The sequence below is a fragment of the Ammospiza caudacuta genome, chromosome 4, assembly GCF_027887145.1.
Source record: "Ammospiza caudacuta isolate bAmmCau1 chromosome 4, bAmmCau1.pri, whole genome shotgun sequence".
In the NCBI taxonomy this organism is placed as follows: Eukaryota; Metazoa; Chordata; class Aves; order Passeriformes; family Passerellidae; genus Ammospiza; species Ammospiza caudacuta.
In genome coordinates, this window is record NC_080596.1 from 77,517,958 (window position 1) to 77,542,381 (window position 24,424).

Sequence of the window (24,424 nt, forward strand, 5' to 3'; positions counted from 1 at the left end):
TCACCTTCTCCACTCTGTATTTTCCCACTAACTGCATCCTCTGCTGTCTACACTTATTTAGCACATCCTTCACCCAAGAGAGGAAAATCTCATCACCACCCAATAAAAGCAGTCATAAAACAGAGAAGGTTGCTCTGGCTTAGCAGTATTTTGTTTATTATGGGCCACTTTTCCAATCAGTCATTTAAGCCAACTTTGGTTTTTCAGTACCTCTCAGATTTTCAGACCATAGCCCGAAGTCAGGGTCCATCAGTCTTGTCCCTGCCCAGATGTTTTTTCCTTTCTGAAGCAGGAAACTGGATTACTCTGCTGCACTCAGACAGAGATAACCTCAAACCAACACAAAAACATTGAATGTGCATTTCAGGCTCAAATCCTGGAAAGATTTTGTGCTTCTGAACTGAGCCCAATTAGTGCACACAATAAATACCATTTCTAGTTCAATTATCAATCCACTAGGAACAAAAGGTACTTACACAAGCCATGTCCAAACGATGCAAGAACACTCCTGGTTTTTCCTTGGGAAATGGGGCTGCAAATGCGGCTGTCAGCAACTCTTGGCAGCCAGATGTTAAATGTTTGTTTTACATATGTTAAAGAAGCAAGTTCAGTCTGACAAAGCAGCATCTTAAAAGATGAATTACCCAAGAAATATGAAATCCCACTTCAACAGAAGGAGATTGCATTTGGTTTTTTGCAAGTTTTTGGCCTCAAAGCTCTTAGAAGTCTTTGCTGGGATAACTTGCAGCTTTAGGGCTGTTTTCTGTTTTGTTTCACAGAGGGAACAGGAACAGTTTTACCATCAAATAAATTATAATAGACAACATTTTTAGCTCTAAATGTTCAAGGCAAAAAACTTCCTCTTCCATAGATAAAATTTCACTGTACATTGTGCTCCCTGCATAGAGACCCACAAATTCCAGTTTTGTGATTTACAGCCTCTTACCCTTTCCTGAACTGAGCTGGAGGCTGCTCTGCAGCCCTGCAGGGATGGGGCCAAAACTCCCCCCAGATCCATAAAAGCAGCTCGCCGAGTTCAGGTGGATGCTCTGGACAGACCACCGGTGAAAAAAGAGACAACAGAGCACCAAGGAGGTTCATGCCCAGGTCAGTTCTGCCAACCATGGCCTTCCCTCCCGAAGCAGCTGAACTTCTGATTTTTTAACAAACTTTTAGAGATGAAGGATGCCTTACCCAGGAGCACAGGAACAGCATCCAGCTGGAATTTAACCTGCCTGGAACACACTTCTGCCTGTGCTCAAAGAAACAAACTCCTCCAATAAAGCAAATACAATTAGATCCTGCTGCAGCCTTCCATCATCACAGAACCAAATAAAACAATGGACACTTCTCATGTTGGACTTCGGCAAAAGACATTTATTATTATTATTATTATTACTGCTGTTGTCGTGTTGCTGTTGTACCTCCTCTGCTCTGCCCACAGTGGTGGCATAAATGCTGTTACCACATTGCAGCTGATGATGCCGGTGTACAAATCAAAATCCATCTTAATTTCAAACTCCATTAGAAACACAGGAAAAAAGATCAACATTTACGAAATGTAAAGGGAAAAATGGTATGGAAAGAATTATTTTGTTTTTATTTTTCAAGCTTCCAAGACGGTATTACAAACAACAGAGAGCAAAGTAAAGCTAGAAATGAAATACTTGACAGCATCTGTTTAAAAATTACAGCTAAGAAACCTAATAAAAGTTGAATAAACAGTTACCAGAAATAAAAATTTTTACACATTTGATATTTGTCTGGGATTTTTATTTCTTTAAAATAATTCATACAAATGGTTACAGTCACAAACATGATTTTAACCAAAAATATTGCTAGCCTACCACATTACCAGGAAGGAATCAATGTAGGCAATGAAATGCTCCTACTTTTCAGTAGTCTAGTGCCTTTTCCAGATACCACCAATAATATATACTTTAACTGGTGACAAAAAGCACAATGCTCGTTTATACAAAACCTTTTTGTTTTCCTCAAAATCTCTTTGCAAGGTCGTCTTCATTTTGAAATAAGGGAATTCATGCCAAAATTAGGAGAAACTGTTTTTCTTTTGTTTACTAAATTATTCTAAAAAATAAGACAAGCAGGTAGAAAAAACAATGCACTGTGTGGCGTAGAAAGAAAAATGGGAAAAATTCATTGTCCTGAGAAGTTTGCCAACTGCCTCATTTTTGGGCATGTTTGAAAATATAAAAGAAAGGATTTTTAATCTCAAAACTGGTTTGCTGAACGCCTCCCTTATGGTTTTCATTGTTGACAGCTAAGCAAACAAACCCTTTTTAATGTTCTAGAAACTGTACACAGACAAGTACATTCATGATATAATTAACTACTAACTTCTCTTGCTTAACAAAGAACCCATAGGACACAGAAACAGTGAATCAGTCCACTGGACAGGGACAAACTACAATTTATACGGAGGAAAAAAATGTTTCCGAATCTTCTTTTTGTCTCCCACCTTTTCCTTTTACACCGTATATTGGACCAGTTTCTAAAGCAATAATCGTCTCCTCCCGTCAGTTCGCGGTTTTGCCTTTAATCCAAATGCAGGGTTTCGCTTCGAGCGGAGCTGTTTTCCGCGCTGCGGCCGGGCTCTCCGCGCAGGAACGCCGCTGTTGGCTACAATTGGTCGCTGGGGTGCTCTCTATCAGCCTCTGGTTTGACAGTTTGGCCGGGCGAGGGAGCGTGGGGCGGGTGGGCCACGGCAGGCAGCCCGTGTGATAGAGACATGGGGTTGGGGACGATGCCTTCCACTGCCGCAGGAATGCCCGTGGAGGCCACGCTGACCACGCCCGGGGGATACCTGCTGGGGGGAGAACAGAGCAGCATTAAACCAGAGGGGCTGAGCAGAGACACCTGTGCCTGTACCTGCTGGGAGGAGAACAGCAGAGCAGGATTAAACCAGGGGCTGAGCAGAGACACCTGTGCCTGTACCTGCTGGGGGGAGAACAGAGCAGCATTAAACCAGAGGGGCTGAGCAGAGACACCTGTGCCTGTACCTGCTGGGAGGAGAACAGCAGAGCAGGATTAAACCAGGGGCTGAGCAGGGACACCTGTGCCTGTACCTGCTGGGAGGAGAACAGAGCAGCATTAAACCAGGGGCTGAGCAGAGACACCTGTGCCTGTACCTGCTGGGAGGAGAACAGAGCAGCATTAAACCAGGGGCTGAGCAGAGACACCTGTGCCTGCACCTGCTGTGCTGCTGGGAGGAGAACAGAGCAGCATTAAACCAGAGGGGCTGAGCAGAGACACCTGTGCCTGTACCTGCTGTGCTGCTGGGAGAACAGCAGAGCAGAGACACCTGTGCCTGTACCTGCTGGGAGGAGAACAACAGAGCAGCATTAAACCAGGGGCAGAGCAGAGACACCTGTGCCTGTACCTGCTGGGAGGAGAACAGAGCAGCATTAAACCAGAGGGGCTGAGCAGGGACACCTGTGCCTGTACCTGCTGGGGGGAGAACAGAGCAGGATTAAACCAGGGGCTGAGCAGGGACACCTGTGCCTGTACCTGCTGGGAGGAGAACAGCAGAGCAGCATTAAAGCACAGGGGCTGAGCAGGGACACCTGTGCCTGTACCTGCTGGGAGGAGAACAGCAGAGCAGCATTAAACCAGAGGGGCTGAGCAGAGACACCTGTGCCTGTACCTGCTGGGGGGAGAACAGCAGAGCAGCATTAAACCAGAGGGGCTGAGCAGAGACACCTGTGCCTGTACCTGCTGGGGGGAGAACAGAGCAGCATTAAACCAGAGGGGCTGAGCAGAGACACCTGTGCCTGCACCTGCTGTGCTGCTGGGAGGAGAACAGCAGAGCAGCATTAAACCAGAGGGGCTGAGCAGGGACACCTGTGCCTGTACCTGCTGTGCTGCTGGGAGAACAGCAGAGCAGAGACACCTGTGCCTGTACCTGCTGGGAGGAGAACAGCAGAGCAGGATTAAACCAGGGGCAGAGCAGAGACACCTGTGCCTGTACCTGCTGTGCTGCTGGGAGGAGAACAGCAGAGCAGCATTAAAGCACAGGGGCTGAGCAGGGACACCTGTGCCTGTACCTGCTGTGCTTTCTCTGGGTCTGCACTGAAGGCACTTGGGACAGCAGTTCATGTTCACACTCAGGTGTTCATCAGTTCTTATCAGTAAAACAGTCTCACTGCTGTGAGCTCTGCAGCTTTTCATTAGAAGGCACAAAATGGCCAACAATCTCTTGTTACAAGGGCTTTTAACACTAAACCATCCGATTAAGAACTGACACCTGGATTATTTTCCCTTTTAACCCAATAACTGATCCCACAGAGCCCACAATGCAGACTGGTCTGCCCAATTACAAAATGCCACCCAAACCCATGGAGAAGGAGGAAGAAGAAGCATGAAGAAATGAGACCCTGTGCCCTCCATCTTGCTGCCATCCACAGCACACTAAAAATCCCAAAACATAAATTTCTCACCACATGATACACCTACACTATAATCTATTTCACACTTTGTGGATTCCAGTCTATCTTGAAGTCTGGGAAACTTTCTCCATGGATGAGGGTCAGAGTCAGAGCTGCCCTGGGGGCCAGGGCACCCCAGAGCAGACACAGAAATATTCCCAGTGCCTGGGTTTCCACATCCACCCTGCCTCCTTCCAGAGCTACAGAGATGCTTCTTGTGCTTTCAGACCAGCTAGAGACACAGAGTTCAGCTCCAGGCTAGATGCCACATGCAGATGCTGCTACATAAAGCAAATCATGCATTGTATTTTAACCAAATGAGACATGAAAGTTTGCCAGATTGTTTCTTCTGATTTAAGAGCAGGAGTAACAGCACAGCAAAGGAAACCACCTTCAATGTTTGCCCCTCTCAAAGCATAACCTCAACAAGAAGTAATTCCAGCTGGGTCTGTGCAATATGTTCTCTACGACTTTTCCTTTTCTTCCTCTCTCATTCTCATGTAGGAATTTTAAACTTTCATTGTTGTGATTTGAAAAATAATTGTTTACACTATTTTTGCAGTCTTAGCTTAGAAACAGCTCCCCCAAAAAGCCAAGACACCCCCACACTAATAAGATGACAAACTATTGCACCTGAGTAACTTTTTCAGCAGCAAACTTGCCACTGCACTTGTCTGAATGAGAACCAGTGCCAGTTACACAAGGACAAGTGCTTTAGGCAGACTACAAGAAAGAGAAATGCAAACACAATATTTATGGATGGTTTTAAAGATTTCTTCCTCTATCTGGACAAACACTGAGGCTTAAATATTTTGTACATTCAACAAAAGAATCACCCTCTGATTCAGCTTGATTTTATGATGGTTCTGATGTTATCAGGCTAAAAATCTTGCAAATCTACTGTTCCAATCACAAACTTCAGATGTAACTGATGAACACTGGTACTTCACAGTGCTGTATAAAAACAGCTACGCATGGATTTAATACAAATATGTGGGGTTTTTTTAGTCAATACCTATTTTTTATCTCAATACCTATTTGCAAGTTATGTCACACTGGCCACCAGCACTGACCCTTTGCCTCCCCTGCTCATCATAAAGTTGCCCACTCATCCCTCACGTCCCTCATTCTCTCCTGCTCTCCTCTGCCCACCCAAGCATCCTGGTGAGAGCATTATCCATTTGAAATCCTGAACACAAAAACCACCACTCACTGCAGCTTTTGCTGCCCAAGGACTTACCCAGGACTACCTGGGACAAAAGGCACTTGTCAAGCTTTTTTCAAGTTCATTATTCTGCTGTTGATCTTCTCCTCATCACAGCTCAGTGCACCTGGGAATTCCACCCCTTTTGTGCATCTTCTCCATGGTAATATCTGTTTGTGCTGCTCATCCCAAGTTCCCTCAAACTGGCAGAAAATTAGTGCAGAACCTAGGCAAGACTCAGGAGAAAATGCAAGCACTCGGAGCTGTTTTCTTGCCTCCACCACAGAAACATCGTGGGAAGCACTTTTGGATTGGAACCAGAGCCAGAGGGGCTCAGCAGGGCTGACATGGCACAGGGCCAGCACACAGGGACAGGGACAGGGCCCTGGTCATGCTGGCAGAGCCCCCTGCACAGCCAACTCTGCATCTGGGATGGGTAACGAGGCTGCGACCGATCACACCTCCTGCAGGCCAGGTAACTCTGCTCCCAGCTGTACACATATTTATTTACAGGGCTTCCTATGCTAATTCCCTCTCCACAGAGGATCCTTGGAATTCATTTGCACTTGCTAATGGAATTAGTTGCTTGTTTCAGTAACTCCATTTGAATCTTATTAATCAAATTTGCTTCAATGCCTATAAAAACTGTCAGACAGTATTGTTTTACCTAAATTTAATTTTGAAACAGCTTTTCTGTTATTCTAGGTGCTGTGCAAGACACACAACGCGACACAAATTTCCATTTAAAAGTCCAACACGGCAGCTGATCTCAACACAATCTCTACTCTCTAACAACACATTCCCTCAGAATCAACACACCAAAGCTGGAAAAAAGTCAAGGAGAGAGCAACTTCTGCAACTGTGTTTTCCTCAGGAAGAAAAGTCAGAGCCTCCCCTTGTGAAAATGGACAGTGCTGGATCAGGAGCACTAAGAGTTACCCTATGAGCACATTAAACATTTCAAACTGCACATCTGTAATTCTACTGACTCCAAATATCCTTGCTGAATATAAGGACATTCCCATGGACACCAAGTCATAACCACCAGGATCCTACCTGCCAGCACCTCACCTCAGGTACAGGTTTCCTACAGACTTTTAGTAACATCCAGAGGCCCTATATTTGTTTTTTCTTGTCCTAAAGCCACACAGTGGCAGCAGCCAATATACAGATACCATACTGTTCCACAGAAACTGCACTGAACTTGACCACTCCTAACCCTGCTTTGCAATCCTCTTTCTGTAATTTTTGTCCCTTTTTAATCATCAGTGTTGCTCAAATCCTGTCTCTGAAAGGGCACAGAAACTCCAGCCTCTATCCATGAGCACATGTATTCTATATAACTTCCCCTTTTTCTGCTATTTATTGCTTTTCCAGTCTTTCCATTTTTTCTATTCTTAACCAGCAAATACATCCTCTCCAGCACTTCACGAAGTTCCCCTCTATGTTCCTCCTCTGGCAGCACTAAGTTGAAATGTTTTCCAGGTAGAATGTCCACTGAACTAAATTTCTGTGAAAGCAGAAGTGAGCAATCAGTTACACTTCTTAATTAATTCATACTCTTCCATCCCCTTCCCCTATGTAGTCTTAATTTAGGAGGAAAACCACACTAGCCCTCTTAATTACAACAGATAGGTAACTTTAATTTCTACTTTACTCTCATCTATCTTTTAAATGGCAGAAGCACCTTGAATTCACTATATCAAGCTCTGTTAAAGTAACTGAGTCTGTCCCAGAAGAGTTGCAATTTTTAAGTGCACTCTGATATCAGGCACTGAATCTGAAAACCACCAGTGAAGCACCTCAACACGAATTAACTCCTGAATTACCAACATCCAGCCATGCCCATCCAAGTACCTCTTCAGTACTTAGGTATTCACATAATCATGGAATGGTTTGGGATAAAAGGGACTTAAAGATCAACTTGTTCCAAGTCCCTGCCATGGGCAGGGACACCTCCCACTAGCCCAGGCTGCTGAGAGCCATTTCCAGCCTTATCCTCCACCTGCCAGGAGGCAGGAAGATGTGTGGAAATGTCTATAAATGGTACAACCACTGTTCCTGGCTGCTGAATTTCCCTGTGCCTGTGACAGGAAGTGGCAGGGAGTTATTTCACAGCTCAATAACAAATACACAGGGATAACACAAGATCAGGGTATGCTATGCCTGACCACTACAAACAATTCCTTCTCAGGAGTATTGTTGATCTTTACTCATGGGATAGGTCCTGTTTGCATGACCTTTAGTGTTGATAGGGTGTCTTGCATTTCACACAGTAAATGGTTTTGTTTTCCCCAGAATATGATGACATTCAGATGATCTAGATTACAATCTGCTGACTAATGCTCAATGTTCTTAGCTTGTGATAATAGCTGCAATTTGAGATTACTGTCCTACATCAAAATACAAGTGAATTATATATCCAAAATAAAACAGCCAAAAGAGATATCTGCATTTTTTAACATATTGATTATTATCCCAGGTCTTATCTTCTAATGCAATTACATGAGTATGATACAGTTATAGCACATCTGAAACATTGTACTGTCTGTGAAAGACTCCAGAACTCACTTAGCTAAACATCATCTTGGATTGCAAAGAAAAGATGGAAAAACTTGGTTTGAACAATCAGTTTAAATGCTGTACTTAATCCAGGTAGGAATTAAGCATCAGCAAATACTGCTATTGAAACCAATTCCTTCATAAAACCTGGGCTTCAAGTGATGCATATTTTGCACTTCACACAGTAGTAACTGCCTTTACCCACATTCTAACACTATTCTATTGCCCTTCCAAAAAGCTTTTAACATTTATTGTATAACTATCAACTCCTGCCTCAAAATTCCTAAAATTACTTTTATTTTACATTTGAAAATAATGAAATCAGAATTTTACAATAAATTTTCTTTATCAAAAAATGGACTGAAACAATGTCTTAAAAGGCCACTCAGTTCTGTGTTTACCCTGCTTAAATTGAATACATATGGTCTTTACCTTGTAAATCATTAACTCCCCCAAACATTCCTAAGTTAAAATTAATTTCTGGCTGCAAAGCCTGCTGCTGCTGGACTTGTGACCCCCAAAATGAGAACAAAAAGCTGCATTTTATTTGGGCATGGACCCCTGTTCTCAACTGCCACGACAGGGTTGGAGTTATTACCTCCTGTCCAGCAACACCTGCCTTTAAGCCCCAATTACATTCAGCCATGTCCTCACTACCCCAAACTGCAGTCCCTGAAACCAGATGCTGTGTGGAGGAGAACATGTGTGCTTGAGCTTCTCATTTAAGCAAATAAAACCACCCTTCTTGGATATTTAGGGCTATGGGCATACTGCCAGAAATAACCATCAAGTGCTGTGATCACCAAATCCAAGGTATTCTCTCCCTTGGTGCACCTGTGGCTCCTGATGAGGCAGAGGGGGTGACACTCATCCCTGCCACCCTCCATCCCTTTCTGCTGAGACTGTTCCAAGGCACTGGCACAGGATAATTTTGCTTCACTTCTCAGCTGGGTTCCCACGTGGAGTAACACAAAATCAGGAATCCCCCTCTACTAAAAGTGTGGGGAGTCCTCCTAAACAACAACAAAGGTAAAGCAGATGCCTGAGGAAGGACAGCGGAAGGATGAGGATGAGGATAGTGAGCTATGACAAAACAGTGACAGGACTTCACTGCCCCTTTCCTCAAGGCATTGAGGGAATCTGGCATTTGGAGCTTTCTGCCACCTTCATCCTACTTATGTGTAAATATCATGCTGGAAAACACAAAAACTGCAGGTGTTTTTCATAAATAAAAACTGTCTGAAGCTGGCTACTGGGAAGAATCTGCTGCTAGAATAGCTGCTAGGGGTAAAGGGACAGAGAATGACTCTGGAGCAAACAAAGTCATTCTCACAACTAAGGAATGTGCATATTAGATGTAAAAAATTGCCCCTTTCTATTAATTATTAAGACCTGCTTTCACAGTTGACTGAGAATACATAGATCAAGTCTCTCAAATGCTTCTGCTTAAAAATTAAACATATAATTTAGAAAAAGCTATTTTAAACATATTTTCATAATCACCACAGGCTGTTGCACTGTTTTCAATACTGGGTTACTTGCTCTCTCTTGTGTCTGGAGGCCACAAAACAATGCAAGTTGATTACTGAAAGTCTTTGTGTAACCTACAGCTGCATCATTACCTTCAGCAAAAAACCAAAACACTTCCACTGCAACACTGGAGAAGACCAGAACTGTTTTCCTTGAATATACAAATATTGCTCACATACTAACCCCACAGAAAAAAGACTGTAAGAGCATTTATAGCCAGACACAGCATGACTGGTATCAACTAGCAAAACAGGATTATTCTCCTGAACACAACGATTACAAAACCAATACAGCTGGTGTGTAATGCTAAAGCACTTCTATCATTAATAGCAAACTCTTTTATCTATTCCTGAATACCTACACTGAATTATGGAGGTATTTCCTCTATCTCTTCAGCACACTTACCTGTATGCAGCACCATTAAGCTCTGGATGAACAACTCCAGGGTCCATACTGGCCCAATGTGTAGCTGCAGTCAAGTGGTCTTTGTTAACACAGTTTTTCAGACTGTCTGGAATACGACCTAAGATGAAGCAAGGAAGAGGAAATAAAAATGTATTCAAATTGTGTGCCTTATACTCTTAGTATGTCTATGTTAAAAATACTTACAAATATTTGTGTATTTAAATCAATACATAAAATTATACTAAGAGCTTGTTTCTGATCCTAGCTGTAGCCTTTTGCCTGGGACTTAGGCAATAATGGCTGAAATGCTCTGCTTAATTTTGATTTTCCTGTCTATCTCTTGCATACAGGGTCTCAGGAGAACCAAAATCAGTTGGAGTTATCTTTCCAAGAAGCTGTAATTAGGATATAGAGCATAGCTACCAATCAGATTCAGTAATCTAGCCCCCTGCTTTCTGTCCTTAACATCACTTTCCTCCTTTTCCTTCCACCTGTAACAGCAACTAAAAACACTTTATGAAAAATACAGAATTCTGAATGGAATTGTGCCATAAACTTGAATATGACCAACACTTATTCCCTGTCCTCCCGAACTTTCCCATCTTTATCTAAATTGCTCTTCACTTTTATTTACTGCAATGTATAAATCCTCAGCCATGCCTTTCATTCCTACATAAAATGAAAATACACCAGAATTTCCTTTCTTCACTTCATTAAACTCTCCCTTAACCCCTGAAGTATAACTGAAGTTTTAAGACTGGAAAATCTGTGAACCTGAATCCTCAATTCAGCACTGGACAAGCCTGTGACTGTCATCTGCAGAACTATCTTCAGCCCTGCTACAAATGACATGAGCAGATCCAACACAGATTTTCTTCACAGCAATAGGAAAGTTCCCACCTATTTTAAATGGAGAGAGATCAATTGGAGCATGTCTTTTTTCTGGCATCTGTTTTAATGTGCCTTCACTGAAGTTCACTCTTACAGTGCATTTGCACAGAGGGGCAGAAAGAGGTAATTTTGAGTCCACCCCTGCCACTGCTGGCAATGGGACTCCAGAAACCCTTACAAAAACTGACCATGCTCCATCATTAAAGAACTCAGCCTTTTGTCTCCAGCTTCCTGCTGGAAATCTGATTAAGGACTTGACTATCTCTGCCTGCTCTTTCTATCCATCAGCCTGGTCACAATGGGGCTGTAAAAAAGCCTTTTCACAGAACTGCTTTTTGTGCAACGGATAGCACCAAATAGGGTTACTCCTGCCTTCAGCTATGTCCCTGAAGCTGGCACATCTCCTGTGCCTTTAGCTCCGGACTGAACAAGGTGAGGTTCATGCTCCATTACAGGTGAACCACCTAGAAATCATCTTCAAAATGTAGCTGAAATATGCATCCATATAAACTTCTGCCAGAACTGTCCACAAATTTAAACACCATCTTTCTTCTTCTGATGTTTATCCTTCTCAATCCTGTCTTCTTCTTTGCCCACCTCGTTCTTCATTTTGCTAACTTCTGTAGGCAACTGGACATGGAAACCCCCCAGAACCCACGAGTTTTGTTTTTTTTTTATTTTAAACTTCTAATTATCTTTTCACTTGCCATGCTTGCCTATCTCTTACATCCATTCCAGTGGTCCTCCTTATTTCATACTTGGAATGCTTCAGAGTTTAAAAATATATTTCAAGGTATTTAATCTCTGCTGATTATTTCTGTTTTACACATCACAACATCATTGACTTTTAAGCAACAGCAAAAACACTTAACATTTTTATTGTCAGATGGTAGTCATAGCCTTCATTCCTATACTTCACACCTTTTTCCAATTATTCTCCCTCTCTACACCCTCTCTTCTTTGTGCTCCCCTATGGTTTTCATATATCCAGCTTTATCCCACATTTCCTGTATCTTTCCTACATTTGTTTCACTGCAATTCAATGTCATTCTCACCTCCTTAATGCTGGTCTCAGTTTGATTTTACTAAAAACCATATGCAAACACTGAAGTGCTGACAGCTTTGATACAAATCAATGATCCAGATCGCTGAGAGCACCATCACACTTGAAGGAACTGTGTCTGCCTTTCTAGGCACATATGCTTGGCTACTGCACAAATTTAACATGAAACTGGCTCTGGATAGCTGGCTCTTCTCTATTTTCAGACAATAGCCTATTAATGCTGGTTTGCACATCAATCACAGGTATCGGATGCTGGCTTGTGCAATCTCTCCCAGAGCTGTCTGGGAGCAGGCAGCAGTTACTGACCACCCTGACAAACAAACAAATGTACCACTGCAGCTCTGGAGTACAGCCACAAGCACCAATTCCAGGAAAAGGATGGTCAGGCTCTTCAGGTCACCTCTAAAACAGAGTGAAATCGTCCAGTAAAGGACAATTCAGCTCAGGAGTTTAAGAGTCTTTAATTAGCATCCAGAAGAGAATCTTCTTTCTGCACAGGCTATAAACGAAACTAAATTGCCTGGCCTCTCCAGGCACAAGGCAGAGGGAAGGCTACTGCCAGTGCTTTTTGTGTAGCAGAGCAATGTGCTGGCACTGAACTGCTCTCAAGGTGACACAGATGGCCCCGCATGTCTGCAGAGCATTCAGACACTATTGCCAAGGGGGACACAGCAAAGTCCAACTAAAGGGAAAACATTAGTGCTTAATGAATCATTTTCCAGTATGAAAATCCTTCCTTTTATTTTAGGCTACAAGGGATTCAAACCCATGCCAAATGGCTCGGTCCTCTCATTTTATTTATTAGCAGTGCATGTTTGAGACGTAGCTGTTTTCTCTTATGTGAGCAGTTTACAATTACATGGCAGTTATATAACAAAGACACTCTGCCCTTTAAAATGCCAGACTTCTTTAGCAGGGCTTTAAAGAGGGGAACATCTAAAATAGAATAACCTCCCAACAAAATACTGAAAACTTTACACAGAGAACTGCTCATGACAAGTATAAAGGAGTGCCTAGGAAAGCTAAGGAAGATACCAGCAATACCAGGAGGGCTTGCAAATCCATCAATGGGTAATAGTTATATGCAACAAAGGAAAAAGCAGACGATTTTCCACATAAAAATACATTTCCTATACATGAAAAAAGGATATATTCTGCAATGCCTGCCTTCCCTATATAATTGCAAAGAACCTCCAAAATTACTTGTTCCAATTCTCAGAATAGACTTAGTGAGCATTTGCTGATTTCTGTGTTCCAAGTACTAGAAACAAAACCCAAGGCTGCTGCTTCTAGGCACCTTTCAAGACTGAAGCAATAGGTTTCTTAGCCAGAAGCACACAGTGAGGGAGCTGACGACAAGAGCAGTGTGAGCCAGTACCTGTGATCGCCCTTCGGATCTCTCGCGCTGCTTCCTCCCGCATCTCAATGGAGGCTTGCTCGCTGTACCAGGCTGCGTGTGGGGTACAGATCAGGTTTGGTGCATCCTTCAAGGGGCCCTGACTAAAGCTAAATGAAAATTTAAAACAAGATCAAATGACAAAAAAATACTGGGGGGCAAAGGGAAAAGCAAGGTGGGCAATCCTGATGGATTTGTACATACACAGATTAATTTCTACAACACAAAATAATTGCATTTCTATTCCTTATTGAGTTTGTTTATAATTCTGTTAACTTAATGTATTATTTAGGGTATAAATAAGCAACAATCACTTTTTATAGACTCAAAGGGTGGAACTTCAGTATAGCAGCAACATTAGCTTCTGTCCAATGCACTTACTGTAACTACAGTCACTGCCACTCCAGTTCTGGGGCAGAAATGCATAAAGGAAAACCCAAATTAATTTAGGATGCCATTCCATTTGTCTAGGTCATCACAATTTTACTTTTATTGCATTAAATAAAAAAGCTCTTCTCTTTCTGTCAGTATGACATCTAATCATTTAAAGAAAAAAATCTTACAATTATTTCCAAATCAGAGGTGTGTCCATCAGCAGCCTCAATTCTTTTTGGATAATTCAAGTTTTTGGTTTTTTTTGTTTGTTTTTTTTTTTTAATTTTTAGCTGTTTTTTCTTTCCCATTCCTTTATAGAAACTCCACAGAAAGAAGGAAATTTACAGATTGTTTTTTAGGGAAAGCAATGAATCTGTGTAAAAGATACACAGATACAAAAGATATCACAGATACAAAGCAGAGAAACTGAAAATAATGGAAACTTGCTCCTCCTAGTCATTTCCAGTTTTAATAATCTTGCAGTCGACTGTAACAGGAGAGCAAATATTTTAAGACAAAAGCGTGCTTTCAGGGTTGGTCATAATTCATAAAAGGATAGATTTCATCTGTAGTTCAATAAACATCAAAATATCTGGCAAAACTCTTGAATAGAGTGCGTGCTGCAATCAGATGGACATGCAGCACTGCAGCCAAAGGAAACTGTGGCTGCAATCCTGCAGCTGGATCTCTGCACGTGGCATCTCCATGCAGGAAATGGGGATTCTAGAGGGGCACTGGGCTGCTTGTGCACATCCCAGATAGAACTGGGAGTAAGGAGCTGCAAGTCCCCTGAGCTGCTACACTCTGGCTTTGCACAGCACCACGGCATTGCAATGACCACCTTGAGGAGTAAATGAACCCAGGGTATGCATAAATAAAATTAAGTTTTTCTGATGTGGCATCATGCCTCAGCAGATATAAAATTTCTGACAAAAAGGATATTATTCAATTTTTTCAAAGGTTCTATTTCCCCCTCAAGCTGGAATGAGAGATACTGTCCTCTCTCCAGTCTTTGCAACCTGCCCTGAATCTGTTCTTCTTCAAAAACTTATGTGGATTGTTCCAGTTAAAAATAACAATTTTCCCTGCCCAGCCTGAAAAAGGCTTGTCACATGCAAGGACTAAGCCCCAGCAGTCTGTTCTCAAGCCTCAAGGACATAAGAAATGGGCTCATTTTGATGAGGAGTGCTGATATGTCAATGGCAATGCCACTGAGGGCCGTGGTGCATTTCTGCCTGAAACACTGCACTTAGTCATTCAGAAACTCAGTCTTGTGCTACCAGCCCTGCTGCTGACAGCAGAGTGACTACTCCCCTTAGGAAGGGTAAAACAAAATAAAACCTGCACTCTGACAGCCTTCCTGAACCTTTTTTTGCAACCTCTCACACACTTATGGCTTTCCTGCAGAGGCAATATCTGGACAAATGTATTTTCCTTCAGAAAGGTGTCACAAAGCACTTCCCACACCACATCTCAACTCTTTGCCTTTGGAAGAGCCTGTTCAGGCATCATTTGCCTCCAGAGCTGCATCAGTGGCAGAGGGGCACTCTCCTCAAAGCCATGGCCAGGATTTGAACTCAGGTTCCTGATATTTCTACTAAATAAACCCACTGGATTTGTTTTAGTTTTCTTTTTAAGGAATTAAATCTTGGATGTCACTTTTTTCACTTCTAACCACATACACAAACTCTCTCTAGATTTGCATTAATCCAGTGCTGCACAGATTCACGTTGCTTTGCTAAGGAATATTTAGCTACCAAATAAAACAGAAAACTCAATTTACTTGTTGCTGTTGATTGTATCATGCACTAAGACTTAAAAATAAGAAAGTGAACAAAATAAAAAGAAAAGAAAAGGAAAAGCACCTGAATGGTTCTGACTCATGTACATCTAAGGCTGCCCCTCGTATCCTTCCTTCCTTCAGGGCCTGTGCAAGTGCTTTTTCGTCTACTAACCCACCTCGAGCTGTGTTGACCAGGAAAGCCCCTTGTCTCATCTAGGGAAAGTTAAAAACAAGAATGATGAAATAAAAATAAATGAAATAAAATCGTTGTGGCATTAGTTTTTTACTCAAAAGAAGCATCCATTACAACAAAGGCTATTCAGCTGGTTTAAACTGTAACAGTTGTCTTCCCTTTCCATTGGAAAGTACCATCAAATGTGATGCTTCTAACATAAAATGCTATTTCACAGCACTTAATAACCTTTTGTTTCTTGTAAGTAGTGTCTCTTAATAGAAGCCTTGTTTCAGATATTGAGCAGTAACATGATCAAAAGGTACAACTGTGCATATGAAAGTGACAGATCATTTTATGCCTTTTTATTTCACTGTGAAATTGCATGAGACAGAAACTACAGCACATTCTTAAACAAATTCATATTTTGTGGCTTTCAACTTTCACACAAATAAAAGCCTACATGAATTTTTCAGAAAAATCAATGCTTTTGGATTTTCAAACACTTTTCCCTTTAGTTGCCAAAACACAGTAGATGTATGCATTATTTATTTTTGTTACTTCAGCTTCCTCCTCCCCTGTGAGACTTTTCAAATAAAGGTCTAAAGAATCCTTCTATTATTCAATTAAAAGGCATGAAAATGAATTTGGTTGAGAACGCCGTGTGCCCAGGAGAGAAGCTGTGCTGTGCATTGTGCAGATTAGCATTGCAGATGACACTACCGTCAGTATGGGGAGAACTACAACAATTTACACCATAATACATCCACAACTTGAAAACAAAGTGGCAGTTTAAATAAGAGAAATGGTACTGAAATAAACATAAATTACAACATCCTGCTTCCAGCCACCCTGGTATTTCATCTTTGACAGATGTCTCAACACTTCTGTGCATGAAGGAAAGCACGTGAAGGGCAGGAACCATGGAGAATATGAATAATGGAAATCTCATTTTGTACCAACTCCATCTCTCAAGAGAAAAATACGCAAACCCCAACATTCTGACACCAACTCAGCTTCATGAAACCTACACGTCAAACTAAACCTTAGGTAAATGGATCCTTACACTCAAATACTGATTCAAAATGCCAATTTCACCACCAACAAGGAGGTTTGAATAAGTCAGTTGTGGTTGTTTTTTTTAATGAGGTCATACAGAATACTAATGTGCACATGCCTGCAGTGTTTTATAAAGAAAGAACTCACCATATTTTACTGGCCAGCTCTCAAGGGTTAATGTGGCCCTGCCTCTGTCCATCTGCAGGCTCCTGGGCCTACAGGAGATCCATCCGCACAGCAAAACCCAACTCCAGTTACAGGGGCAGAACTAAAGGATGCTTCTCTCAGCTTTATGTGATTAATTTGGGAATGAGAACAGCACAAAAACTGGGGCAGGATCTTAAGCTGCTCTGGTAACAAGAGATTCCTTATGGGAACAATCAGTGCCCCTCCAGTTTCTGGATCAGTTGTAGGAACTGCACCAAAACCAGCACAGGAGGGCTCACCCAAGAGCCCCTCACAGCTGTGCAGACACACCATAAAGGTTTGTGGGAGCTCATACACCCTTCCCATTTCTGGGCAAACTCCCAGCTGCAGTTGTAAGTACAGCTTGGTGTATTTACAGGCCCTCTGAAGGACATGAGCATTTTACTTAAAGTGAACCCTGCTAAAATCTTCTGTCCAATCTGTCCAACAACCTTGCTTGAGTTTTCATTTTAGGACTATTTACAAAACTCCAGAACTAGCACTAAGACACTTTCAAATCAAACAGAACATGACTGCATACATGCATTCTAGAGGGAATGAATTGTGTGACTCATGATAAACTGTCAGGGTGGATGCAGCTGGAGATGATCCTTAACAATGGGTGGAAGCTTGAAAGAGCTTCACAGCTGGAACTGCTGACGTCTGGTAAATTCACCTACACTGAACCTGCAGAGCTGCTTTATGAAAGTATTGTGTTTAAACCGCAGTTTTTTCTCCAATCTGTATAACTAAAGATGACCTCAGTCTCTTAAGAGCACAAGTTCATTGAAACACTTCTCTGAGCTACTCTGGGACTCCAAGGACAAGCAGGATGGCTTTACAGAATAATGATAAATTCACTAGAAAAGTTAAAGAGAAGACAGACACCAAATTTTCAAAGACACTTGAAGTGTATGTCAGTTCAGACTCCACAAAGTTCAGGGTGAGATTTCTGTGAAATGAGATGCACCATACTTCTCTGTACTTTGTTTAAAAGCTGAGCATGACATGAGCATGCAGTATTGGACAAGAAGGGTATGCAATGCTCTCTAGAAATTCCAGGCCAACTCCAGCATCTGTCAGCCTAAATCAGAATATGCTCTACACAAACTATGCAGTCAGAGGGTTACAATTTCATGGGTTTCACATCCACTTTACTATCCAGACTGCCTCACCCAAACTCCTACCCAAAGCAAGAACTATCATCTAACACTTTAATTAATCCTTGCTTTGATCATGAAGGATAACAAATAAGAAGATAAATGCTTACTTAAGATACTTTCCAGTACAGAGTTTATTACAGGCATTTCATTTCAGATGGCATTACTCAGTTTTAACAACATGTTTTCCTTTGTTTGTTTCTGTGATTAATGTGCTGTGCCTTCTCCAAAGCTCAACACATTTCTCTGCCTCCACTCAAAAACTTTCTGTGGTGAGTTGGCCCAAAGTTCACAACTGCTGTGTAATAAAGTGACCAATGCTCAGTGGTCCCATGGAATTCAGTGTGATACTTTTTGGTTTGATGTCTGCTTGAAAAGACATCTCACTATGTAATAACCACTGAATGTACCCAGCCATACAACAGAAGACAATATTCAAGGCAGGGTGACAGAGCTTTGGTTTCATTTTAAGCTTCTTAATTTTTTAGAGTTTTAAATTCCAAATCCTGATTTTATGTTGTGATGGATTTGCAAAATCCCTAAACTCTCAAATCAAGAAGTGTGCTGTACTGTCAGTTTTGTGCCATGGTCCTACATGATTGTGGAACATGCTCAGTAAGTTCTGAAGTTCAGGACTAGTGGGTACAAACTATTTCTCAGAAGACAAGCAATGATTTTACTGCAAAAGAGTGCTACTGTCATTGTTACCATCATATAAACCCACTATATATAAAGAACAGCCAAATCAACTATGCTGTCTTAGGGTTTCTTTACATTGACTCCATTCTTATGTCTCAGAGTTTTACTTCTGGCTGTTACCTACACTAAAGCTGGAGTCAAACATTTTCATTAAATGTTTGGCTTCTATTATCAAATTTTTCAACAATGGAGCAGTACTACACCCAGATTTTGAAATTATTTTATTATTTTGTGTATTACCTATAACTTTATGGAGAAGTTAGTACTGATTCCAAGAAACATTATTTTTCCCAATAATGCAATGCTGTAAATGAGCTCCATCCATTAAGTGCTCTGTGAGCATCAGGACTGAGCACAGGGGGGAGCCATTTAGTCATAATCCTTAAATTGCTTCAAAGGAACTCAAACTGAGGGACAACGGTGAAAGGCAGAATTGCCACCTGAAAATACACATGTAAAGGAAGGAGCTACTACAAGACACAGAAAAAGTGCTTTTACATCAATGCCACTTCATTAAATCTCAGTAATATTTAGAAGAGCAAATTATTTCCACAAATGCAATGTTACCGAGCCAAAAAGACAGTAAAAGCAACAATACATAAACAACCAGCTAGTTCCTAATCAGTTATAGGCCTGTTTGATCTCAGAGCAGCAGAAGAGAAATATTTCTATCAAATGAGAATCTACGTGTTTACAGAAATAAAGGCGATACAGAGCTGGGAGGCAGCCCTGGTGCGGAGGCACCCTCAGAGATGATTACCTGCTTTATGGTGAAGTCGTTGATCAGATGGTGGTTGTGCTCGTTCAGGTTGCAGTGCAGGGTGACGCAGTCGCTGTGGAACAGCAGGTCCTGCAGAGTGCTCACGCGCTGCAGCCCCAGCGCCCGCTCCATGCCGTCCGACAGGTACGGGTCGTAGAAAATCACACTGAAGCCAAAGGCTTTGGCACGGAGGGCCACTGCTTGCCCAACACGCCCTGCAACGAGAGACACGCCGTGAGAGCAGGTGTGAGGCAGCTGGTGGGTAAGGTGGCCTCTCCTGCCCAACGGGAACCTTGTACCAAACCCTAACACTCTGTACAGCGACTGCAGGAAAGGGAGGCGTCTCCCCATCGCGCCCAGATCATCACTGCGGTCAGAAATGGCACACCTGGGCTGTTTGACACTGCCTTGGAACAAAGCAGGAGCTTTGCACCTTTTGTCACCAGCTGTGTGAAATGCCAGAAGATGTCACGTAATCTGCAATAATCTGTAATGCAAGGCTTGCCTGCTGGGCCTGGTTATGGCAAAACACCGCTGCCTGTGAGCACATCCTGCCGAGGGCTTATCCCTACCCATGTCAAACCAGCTGGCTTTAATAAAAAGCCATAAAATTAATCCTCAAAAATGGGTGCAATAACAGATAATTTGTTTAATCTGAAGCGCAACCATTCTCAATACATGGAATCTCCTTTCTGGTATTTTTTTTCATTTTGAGTAACATCCTCCCAGCATTAAAATGCCTACAAGAATTCTGTCGTGTAAGGCTTTAAAATAAATTCTATTCAGCTACCTGAATGATAAACAAATAAAGTTGGTCATATAGCATCTAGCTAAGAGGACTGCAGTCCCACTGGGAATTGACACTGAACTTTGCTTTTTTGTTCCACTTCCCTTACTGTCAGATTTCAGAGCTGTATGGGCAAGACTCCACACCACACGTACCAGGAGGTGTGTACTTGCCTTTGACACACTACCAGTCACACAGAGAGGGAAAAACCCTCTGAGCACATCTAATGAGTTACAGGCATTTTGAAGAGTGAGAACTAACACACTTTCCAAGTTAGAAATTTACAGACCAGACATTCACATTCGAGTACTGCAAATGTTGGATAAAGATGTTTCAAAAGCATCACTTGACACACCGTAATAAAAATGCCTAATTTGAAAAACAAACCCCAAAAAAGTCAACAAATTTTCCTTTGTAATGTCTAAGCATCAAATCAACCCAGGGAAATCCCATCTCTTTCCAATTGTGCTTGAAGGGATTTACCTCTGCTTTTCAGTTCCTCTTTGAATAAACTTCAGAAGCCACAGGAAGAAAGGTTTTTGCTGATCACTTAATGTGAACACAGCAATTCTGCAGTGCTCAGTGACAGATGTGCTTGGAATATTAAACAGTATATCAATGTGACAGGGGCTGTCTGCTTTTCTTTGGGGACACCAGGTTAGAATCCTCCTCAAAATCTTTCATGTCAACACTTGCATGCATGTTATTTGTTTGCTCGCCAGGCTGTTTTTATAAATTTGAATTAGAAAATTTTCAACACAAACACTGTATTGTTTCCAAATTTTGGCATGTTCACAGCTCAAGGAATCAGTCACACAACTGTAAATATTTTTCATTTTTTTAACAAAGCATATAACTGTTACTCCAGCTCCATTCATTTTCACATGCAACATTCTGTCATCTGTTCTTTTTTTTTTTACACTCTTTACAACACTAATACCTGAGGGGATTCACAACAGCAAAATCTCTTACAACAGCCTCTCCAGTTAAAGCTACACTTCATTCACCCCACCAGGCTAATAAACCAAAGCCTTCTTCAATGGGCACAGAAGTTTCCTTCAGAAACACCAGGGAATCACATCTCTATTTCTAACCTAGAATTACCCTATTACAAATATTTCATGGGATAAAACTCTTCTGCAATTGACAATTCATATTTAGTCTTAGTTATTAAACAACTACACACAACTGGACGTAAGGAATTTGCCAATTTCTTTTTCAATTACCATCTGACATAAAGAACAACCACAAAACTATGACTTTCTTTTTTTCTTTCCTGAAAACTCTCTATTATATAAGACTCTCCTGGGCATGAGGGGTGGTTCAAAACCTACCTCAACACACTGAGGACAAAACAGCACACAAAGCATCCCACCTTTGGGACAACTCTATGGTAAGAGCATATCAAATTGTTATGAATATTCATGGCTGCTTCCAGGCAGGGCAAAATCTTAAGCTCAAAACTTTAAATTAATTTACTAGTTGGCAGTGTGAGAAAAATGCAGAAAATAAATCTTGCATACAATTGCAAAAAAAAGCAGAAAGCAGCAAAAGTGTATTTTCAAGGAAATCAAAGTTCTAGCAAAGTCCATTCATCATTTCAGAAGATCTCCTGTTACAGCCTCATCCATTCAACTCCCCCACAAGTCTCCCAACTCTCCTCAACCCAAATACCCCAATTTGTAGGTGTGACTGACCTTGACCCTGCCAATGACCTGACCTGAGTGTGACAGGGCAGCAGCTGCAGGTCAAGGACCCTGCTCAGCCCCTGGCCAATGCACACTCATCCTCTGCTGGTATTGCAGAGTTTTATAAAATGACCCTGGTTCCATGGAAATGATGATGTTGACCTGCCTGAAGACTTGCATGGAAAGAAAAAGTGCTTTCACTTAGCAGCTGTCCCCTGCCTGTGCAACAGCAGTGGAGAATATGGGTAATATTTCCTCCTCCTTGGAGAACTCTGAAATGTGGAGAGTGCTGCTCTGTTACACTTCCTGCTGAGCACATTAAGAGAGCCAGTAGGACTGCTAAGAGTAGATCATTTACTGCAGAGTAACACCACCCAACTCTTAGGCCTTATTTACTTATAACACAGGTTAGTAACTTGGCCAAGCATCTAGGTAGGGCAGTGGGACTGCTGAGAGAATAGAGCAGGTGAGGAAAGACAAACGGAGTGATGACATTCACTGTGATGTGGAGACAAATTTATTTAAAAGAATTTCACCTTTCTTGGGTGAGGAAATGCATTAGTCATCAGCATTTCTCACTGAGAAGGAAGGGAAAGGGAGTGCAACTTCACTGCTGTAAAAATATCATTAGAGCAGAACCAGGCCCAGATGTCTATTCAGCCAAGTACTTACATGCTGCTGCTGCTAAATATTCCTCCTTAAAAAAACCCACAAACCCCCATATTTCTAGATACAAGGTGAAAAGGCAGCTTTTTAAATTTCTTTTCTAAATGTGGGACTTACTATCCACACTTGTGATGCAACATTTAAAATGTAGGACACTGGACAGTAATAAAGATTAAAAGTGACAAAGACAGCTGTTAAATGATGTGATATTATTATTTATGTAAAGCTCAAAGAGTCAGACATTCACAAAGACAGAAAGAGGCAAGGGCTGTGCCCTGAGGAGCTCAGGGGCTAACCAAACAACACGACAATGACGGATGGGCCCCAATAAGCACACGAAGGAGGCATTATGCTCTTGAGTCCCTGCTTATCTTCAAGCTCAATACAAGCAGAGGATGAGAGATGGGGTTAACTTTAAAGGAGGAACACAGAGTAACAGGATTAAGCAGGACAGACCAAGTGTCAAAGCAGGAATATGCATGAGAGGAGGGAGAGAGAGTGGGTGATGGAAGGAAGGCAAGTGAGTCACGAAACTTGGCTAGATCAGTGGATAAGGAAGTGAGTAGCTGAAACTTTGGAGACACAGTCATTCCCCAGCACAGAGATAGGCAGGAGCTAGGGTGTTTCTCTTTGGCAAAGAGTAAAGCCCAGGAGCAGATGTTGAGAAGGTCTGCAGTTAGCTGTTGCAGCAGCAGTGATAAATTTAAGCAACCCACTGCTGAAGAGAGCACAAGTTTGAAGACAAGAATAGACAAACACAGTGGTGGCTGAGAGAAGATGATCTCAGACACACATTGAGGACAAAGGACAGAAACTGAGACACGACAGAAACAGAGGAAAGGGCTGAGCAACAGATGATGAGAACTGTTTATTTTGTGTGCAATACATCCACTTCATAGCATCTGGGTGGATCCCTTCTGACACTGACATGTCTAAATAATAAACTGAGGCAAAACTCCAGATGTAGGGAGAGGACACTGGTGAAGAAACACCACCTAAGGACAACAGTCTCTGGTTGTAAAGGCAGGTTGGAGTCTGAAACTCAAGACAGCTAACCTCTAGCAGTGAGCTGGACTAGAAAAGGGTGCACATCATAGCCTATGTGCCTGAAGTGCTCACACAGGAATTCTGGTACATCTTCTAAGTCTACAATTTTACTCTTCACTAATACATAGATTCAGAGGAGTTTGTTAGAACAGGTCTGATTCAAACTGTTGTGCCTATTCACACACATGCACAAGAAGGAAGAGGGGAAGTTTTCAAAAGTGACTTTACAATTTAGTATTCTTTGAATATTCTATGGTAGGAAATAGATAGGAACAACATAAGGCTAGAGATAATGACTGGTCAAAAACTAACAGAAGCATGCCCTTAAAAATCAGCTTTTACTACTTTTTAGTGTAACATGCACACAAAAGGCTTGCTTTTCAAAACTAAAACCTAGCATTTGGTAAAGCTTTATAAGCATACTGGCAATCTGATTATCCATTTATTCCTCTATACTTTTCAGTCACTGAGAACAAAACCAGCAAAACTCACTTAAGGAAGTCAATGATGAAAGAGTTTTTCTTTCTAATCTCAAATCTGAATTTA

General features: G+C 41.8%; 1 protein-coding gene across 7 annotated transcripts in view; it reads right to left on the bottom strand.

Annotated features, from left to right (window-relative positions):
- Positions 1 to 1,354: 1,354 nt before the first annotated feature.
- Positions 1,355 to 24,424, bottom strand: part of CTBP1 (C-terminal binding protein 1) — a 186,890-nt gene continuing 163,820 nt past the window's right edge. For 6 of the 7 annotated variants that reach the window (XM_058803019.1, XM_058803024.1, XM_058803021.1 and 3 more), the window contains 5 exons: positions 19,691 to 19,905; positions 15,737 to 15,867; positions 13,479 to 13,606; positions 10,147 to 10,264; positions 1,355 to 2,827 (listed from right to left, as the gene is read on the bottom strand). In XM_058803019.1, the coding sequence (XP_058659002.1) occupies positions 2,641 to 2,827; positions 10,147 to 10,264; positions 13,479 to 13,606; positions 15,737 to 15,867; positions 19,691 to 19,905 (779 nt within the window). In that variant the 3' untranslated portion in view covers positions 1,355 to 2,640. The remainder of the gene's footprint in view (positions 2,828 to 10,146; positions 10,265 to 13,478; positions 13,607 to 15,736; positions 15,868 to 19,690; positions 19,906 to 24,424) is intronic. The other variant, XM_058803020.1, reaches the window with a different exon arrangement.